General features: G+C 34.7%; 1 protein-coding gene across 1 annotated transcript; it reads right to left on the bottom strand.

Moving 5' to 3' along the window:
• Nucleotides 1-723: 723 nt before the first annotated feature.
• On the bottom strand, nucleotides 724-6905 carry LOC139871686 (transcriptional corepressor SEUSS-like). The gene is made up of 11 exons (XM_071859412.1): nucleotides 6673-6905; nucleotides 6330-6359; nucleotides 5246-6178; nucleotides 5033-5152; nucleotides 4409-4457; nucleotides 3837-4051; nucleotides 3688-3756; nucleotides 3438-3535; nucleotides 2528-2621; nucleotides 2364-2433; nucleotides 724-1913 (listed from the first exon to the last, which is right to left on the bottom strand). Exons 3-11 carry the CDS (start codon nucleotides 6176-6178, stop codon nucleotides 1117-1119), a joined length of 2445 nt encoding a protein of 814 aa, XP_071715513.1. The 5' UTR covers nucleotides 6330-6359; nucleotides 6673-6905; the 3' UTR covers nucleotides 724-1116.
• Nucleotides 6906-7324: the final 419 nt, after the last annotated feature.

The following is a 7324-nucleotide window of genomic DNA, read 5'->3' as shown; positions in this document are numbered from 1 at the left end:
CAAGCATAAAACATAAGTTTTAACAAAAGTCAAAGTTAAAACCCAGGTCAAAAATTGAAAATTAAGCAAGATTAGTACCTTAAACATGAAATAATTTTGGAAGGAAGTAATTGTTGAGGTTGGAAAGCATTTTGTTGTAGTCTTGAAATAATTGTTGTGCAAGTTGGTTAAACTCGTTAAATAGATTATGTTGCGTAAAATTCGGATTAGGTACGGGGTTACAAGTTAGAGACGAAGATGGTGAACCGGGATTTGCAAGAGATGTAAATATGGAAAATCGTTTTGACTTGAATTTGGTTGGGTGTGTTGGGATTGTTAAACAATTTTGAAAATGATGGATAAAATGGTTACGTGAATTGTTGGTAAAATGAGAGGGGGCATATATATAGATAAAAATTTAAATAACAGATTTATAGTTTTTTAGCGGTGACATATAGACTTTTGAAAGGTTTTTAATTTTTTTATAGCTGTTGAAATGCCACGTGTCACACGCCATTATTTTCCTCCTTGCCTGGACGCAACAAGCCACTTATCGCCTCCACCACGCTGTGTTACTTGCGTGCTGGCTGCATTAATCCGGCACATCAATTCCACCACACCCGTTACAAACAATGTTAGGGTTGAAATAAGATCACAATTATATACAGGGATGAATGTCTACAACCACAAAACACATCCCCAATAATAACTCTCACCAAAAAAAAAAAAAAAAAAAACCAAAATTCTACATTAAAGCAGGCTCCAACATTTCCATTCCATTCCATTCCATTTCACAGTACATATATATACACTCATTTGTAATGCAGAAAGAAGATGCAAAACCTTTTCTATGCAACTCAAAATCACAAAACCCAAAAAGAAAAAAAAATAGATGAAAATTAAACCAACTGCCTTGCTATATCTGGCCTTCTATATCTGAGATCAGTACAATTTGGGACGCCAACATCACTTGCATTTTTAACTTTCAGATCATGTCCTTTTAAATATCTAAATTCCGCACCATCATCATGCCCCGTCCATCTTTGCACTGTCCAAACAAGATTTCAGAATCTTTTAATGGTACTGCTGTTAAGGATCAGCTAGCGGATTTAACAATCAATGTTATCACATCTTCTTTCAAGGAGAAGGTTTCCAGTCAAATGGTAGACTATTCATGCCATTAACACCTCCAACACCATTAAGCAATCGGTTCCCTAACTCCCGCGTCTGTTGTTGCTGCTGTTGTTGGTGGTGATGATGGTTATTCATCATCTGCATTGCAACTCGTCCGTTCATACTTAACGAATTCCGCATCCCGTTGACTATACCTGCTTGACCAAACCCACCACCCATACCACCATTTCCCACAATACTTGAACCATTACTCATATCGGTTCCCATTGAAATGCCACCGCCACCACCAAGTTGGGAAGATGACATCATCATTTCCTTTATTATTTTTTGGACGGAGCTATGAGAGTCACTGGCGTCTGCATCACTCATGGATATGTTTGGTGAGGTGGCGGGAATTAAATGGGCGTTGTTAGATACGGGTGTTGTTGGCAACTGAAACGATTGTGGTTGTACTGTACCGGATGAACCAGGGGAAGAAATTTGAACGCCAACGCCGTGGGGAATATTTGTATTTGTATTAGTAATAAGAGGATTTTGGTGACTAGGATTGATCAATTCTTGGTCGAGTGGACCGCCGAGAGTAGTGTGGGATGAGGTTTGAGGTGTGGAGTTAGAGTTATTTACATTTAGCATCATGCCATTAGTGGATGCATTATGCATAGTAGATGTTTCGTTGTTTGATGTAGTTTGAACTACTGGTTGCAGCTGCTGGTGCTTTTGTTGTTGTTCTTCAGGGTGTTGAGATTGACCATCAAACACAGATGTTGAGGATGTCCTACGGGGAAATTTTGCTAAGCTCTCTGTCAAGGAAAAATAAATAAATAACAATAAGTAATGTGTGTATCAAGCGAAAACGGGTTGGGGTTGACCTCAAAACACCATTTTCATTTTGAATAAAGAACTTCGAAAAACAATTAATGTGTTATAATCCAAAAGAGTAATAGAATATATAGACAAATTGAATGTGTAAAAACAGACATTGGGCCACTTTAAAACTATTTGACACATTCAACCCATTTAACAAAAACTAGTTTGACCCGTTTGAAAATAATGGACAATAATGAATTTCCTATTTTGAGTAATCAACAATAATGAATAATGAATCTTTATGTTATAGTTTTGATAGATTTGAGCACGGTTATCATTGATCCAACTGGTTAATCCATCTAAATAGACCAAATTATTGAGTCAATCATTTAAATTGCTGGGTAATCTTTCTGATTCTATTAAGACAAGTTAAAAACACATACCCATAGGCCCGGTCCTAGTTTCTCGACTGTAATCAATCAAATCCTTCATACTATTAACCACCTCTGATATCTGCATTACGTCAAGCAATAAATACTTTGAACATGTATAATCCAACCGTACTATACGCGAAGTTTATGATCGGCTAATTAAAGAAGATGTTTACCTGAAGACACCGTATATATCTCTTTGTATATCCTAAATCATTGACTAATGGTACTTCCAGTGCTTTCGCCAACTGACGAGCTGAAGCAACGAACCTGCAACATTAATCGAACATATTGATTGTGATCAAACAGCTTTAAAATGGACACATACCTATAACAAAGTCATCATCCATCACAGTGATCAATTAATTACATCATTGTTAGGCATATAATGTTCATCTTGAAGTTAATCTGGGGTGACTTATTCACAGCACGTAGTTATGTAAGACCTTTCTCTTTCAAAAATCCAATACTAACACTAAACATCTCATGATTTATAAGACAATTAATAGTTTGTCATTGAACCAATTTTCGATAGGTTTTAAGTTTTCTTATACTTTGCTAAGTTACTCCTAATAGGCCCGTGTACTTATTCAAGTTTATTTTATAAGATATTGGATATGGCTATTATATCTATTATGGATTATGGATGGATATGGATTATGGATTTTCAGTTTATTGAATTATTATGTATTTAGGAACGTGTAGACTGGACTGCATTACATTTGGTAACTTACTGGAAGACCAAATTCAGTTTACAAAATCTACATTGTATATGTATGTGTATATTATTTAATTCTTAATTCTATCCAAGGTTTAAAAACACATATTTGAAGAGAAATAAAATCAAAGGAAGCCGACTCTAGAGTCTTTTCTTCAAAGCATTTATAAAAGCACAATATATCATAATTTTCCTAAATGTTTATCATATGGAATTAAAATTTTAACAATCTGTTGTTAAACAAAAATGAAACCAGATAAAATACAATCATATATGATACGGAGTATTTCAAGAGTGATTGAAAATAACCAGGACATGGAAACCAATGAAATTATACAAGAAAGTAAATAACCAAGTTTGGGACGTACATGTTACAGTTGTTCTGCAATTCCGGTACAGATAAACTTGATGAAGCGTTTTGAGTTGATGCCTGATATTTTTGAGCTGCATTACCTAGTTGACTGACCTGCAAAAGAAATTTCACGGCTAAGTAATCATATCAAGAGATTGCTTAATTGAATGTAAAAACAAAAAAAATTCAGAACGGTTTTTTTTAAGCTCTTCACTAATCAAAAAACATAATATAGGTGTATTATAACATATTCACTATTAAAAAACCTGTGGTATCAACAATTTTCTAGGAATAAGCTCTTCATGACGTCGAGCGCAAAATTCCCAAGAGACTATCTGCGTATGTTCAAATAAAAGAGATTAAGTAACATTAACCAATATCTGATGTTTTTATATGAGATGAACTCGAGTCTAACCTTCAGATCAGCAGAAAAGACAATTCGAAGTTGACCATCACGAACAACGCGCAGTTGCTCAAAAACACTTTCTTGTACGGCTTTTGCATAATCCAGAACAATTTGACCGGAAGAGTTTTGATACTCTCGGGGCATATCAACGTATAGGAGCTCCTCCAAAGTACCACTTTCATACTTTATTTTAAAAAGCCTAGGTAGAACTTCAACAGTCGCCTCTGAAGGCATATTTCACGTATATTAGAGACCAACTAAAGTAAGCCTCTATTTTTAAGGGAGAAAAGTAATTAGGCTAAACAATTTCAAAAGATTTGTCATATTAACAAAGATTCATATAATTCCATCTATCATCACATCCTATTAAGTTCTACACACGGGCTTTAGAATCAGATTTGTCATATTACCAAAGATTCCAACCATATGGTCTAAACATTGAAAAGAAGGTCAAGTAAAAGCTTCCATATGTAGATTCTAAATGCTAGATAATATATGCAAGTACAGATGCATACATACTTAATGCGGTATACGAAGTAGATATCTTGGTTTAAATATGCCGAAAAACAAATAATACTCACCAAAACCACGCCCTGGCTTCTTATTGCATATTTCACAGTGCCATACATCCTGCATAATTATAAACGAGTTTCCCAAATAATCAACATTGAAAGCTTTCTATCTTAATTGAACTGCTAAAAGATACTCGTATTAGCTTACCACCATTGTTCATTACTAACTGGAAAGGTTGCAAAATTCGCTATTCAGGGATTAATCAGTCGGGACTTTGGAAGGAGTAATCGGCAAATCGGAGATTAATCGGATTGTACTTTATACATTTTATACATTTAAGTATTAAATTTCAAAAATTATGTGTAGATATAGCAGAAAAATCATTAATATAAACATAAACCTTAACATAATTGTCTAAAATTGTTCATTTTTTTCAAAAACTCACAAGTTTAAGTTTAGCTTCATGTTAAAATGTTACCAATTTTGACTTTGACCGACTTTGATTACCAAATTCGATTTTGACCCATCAATCGACGTTGACCAATTAATTAAACGGATTTTGGAAAATCGGAACGGACTTCTATTAAAAATGAGTAATTGGGGATTAATCGGGGAGTAATCGGATTTTTTACAATAGTGTAACTGGAAATAAAGATACACATTACGAAAATAATTGAAGACATAACAATTACCTGCGGAAAAACTCCAGTAGTATGGCGTCCATTACCATACAAAGAAACGCACCATTTCTTCCTGGCATTAGGAGCAAAGTACTCGGCTACAAATTTTCTCCAAAACTCAATGTTGTTGTCCTGCAAAAGGAACAAAATATAAATAAATAAACACCACCTCAAAATATCTTATTAGGCTACTCAAGTGGCCATATAAAATGCAACCACTCTTACTTCAGGCCTATGTTGTTGCTGATACATATAATGAGTCAACCGTCTTGCACACATTCCCGGTTCATACACAGGTTTAGCAGATCTCATTGCTATATTTTGTTGTTGAAACTGTGGTTGAAGCGATGATGCACGTTGCTGAGGAATACTCTTCAATATTTGCTGCTGTTGCTGATGTTGTAGCTGCATGAATTTCTGCTGGTTCAAAAGATTCATTTGTTGAACAGAAGCCTGAGGAGATTGTCTCGCCATGTTAAGCAACTGTTTTTGTTGTTGTTGATGCAAATATATTGACTGATCGGAGTGTTGCGGCTCCATTTTTACATTTCTCATTGCCTGAACTTGTTGCGGTTCCATTTTAACCTGACCCGGATTTTGTAACGCTTGCATCTGTTGAGAATTTTGCCCATGCTGGTCACTTGACACCTGTGGCTCCATTTTCACTTGATTAGCTTGATATTGCTGCTGCTGCAGATGATTATTGTTAGGTAAAGAAAACTGCTGAGTCTGTCTCAAATTTGGAGACTCGTGTTGCTGATCTGGCAAGATCTGGTGGTTAGCAGATGCATTGGAAAAATGTTGACCTGGCAATTGACCCGGTACATTTGCGTTTACCAAATTCGATGGATCATGTGACGATGAGGAAGGGGAATTAAAACCGTTTCCTATACTGGATACCGAATCAGTATCAGCACCATTATCGATCATTCCCCGTATTGAAGTCCCATTAAAATAAGATGGCTGATGAAGAAGGGACGATATACTCGGCCCATTTCCTAACATGTTCATGTTATTGAATTGAGTTTGTGGTGAAACAAGGGACGAATATCCAGACTGTGAAGGCATTTGACCCAATACACTCGAATTCGAACGCAACATCGAAGATGAAACAGACTGCGTACCGGCAAGTGGAGTAGGTGGCCCCTGAGGTACCATCTTCCGGAAACAAAACGACAATTTTCAAAACTTTTCCTCTAAATAACAAGTAATAAAGTACCAATTTTGTCTTATTGATTTCTGCAAATTAACGTAATCATACCAAAACATGCTAACCATTTGATCAAACATCTAGAGCTAAGGCCCTTACCTCTTAAACATAACTATCAATTTTAGTTACCTGCAATAATAATAAAAACAAATAAGTAAAAAATTACTGAATATTGACAAATTGAGAATGATATAAACTTCAATTTTAACACCCTAACTTACTCCACAACTAATAATCTAACAGATACTCTAAAATAAAACTAGATATGGTTAGCATAAATAACTAAATTGAGTGTAATTTAGCTAGGGTTACGATGCACCAAAAAAAAAAAAAAAAAACAGCTTACCTTTTATTCAATAATAAATAATAAATATAAAATATAAAATATAATATAATAAATAAAAGATGGAAAATAATAATAATAAAATACGAAAAAGCGGACCAGTTTTGAAGAATTGAATGGTGAAGTAAGGTGTTGTGGACTTCAGTGTTGTTGTATTTTAAACAAATAGACTGATAGACTATGTATAAAAGATTAGGGTTTGTAAATATAAATTGAAGAGTATGTTGAGTGAGAGACAGGTGTGTTGTAGAAAGAAGATTTTAGATGAAAATTGGGGGTTTAATTTCTTCGTCTTGAGTGTTAAGTTTAGAAAGAGAAGAAAAAGATGAGTGAGAGAGAGTGTGTGGGCATTTGTTGTTCTTGCGGACGTCAAAGTGATATTGTATCCGATTGAATTTTTCATCATTCCATTTTCTCGTCATCTCATCTCATTTTCTCATCATCTCATCTAAATGTCTCATCTCACCTCTATGACTGTAAGAGCACAGGGAGTCGTTCGGTGTTAAATCTCAGTGTTAAATTTAACACTGAATTTAACACTGAGGCCAAAACAGAGGAAATGGTTCAGTGTTAAATCTCAGTGTTAAATCATTATTTAATTATTACTATATTATTTAATTTATTTAACTAATAAAAAATATAATATAAATAAAAATAATATTTTGGTGATTTAACGGTGATTTAACACCGGAGGGGAGTGGTGTGCACCGGTGTCCCCGGTGTTAAATCTCTAAACACACCGTTAGCTAGG

This window comes from Rutidosis leptorrhynchoides, chromosome 10 (assembly GCF_046630445.1).
Source record: "Rutidosis leptorrhynchoides isolate AG116_Rl617_1_P2 chromosome 10, CSIRO_AGI_Rlap_v1, whole genome shotgun sequence".
Taxonomy (NCBI): Eukaryota; Viridiplantae; Streptophyta; class Magnoliopsida; order Asterales; family Asteraceae; genus Rutidosis; species Rutidosis leptorrhynchoides.
This window is presented reverse-complemented; position numbering and strand designations above follow the sequence as displayed.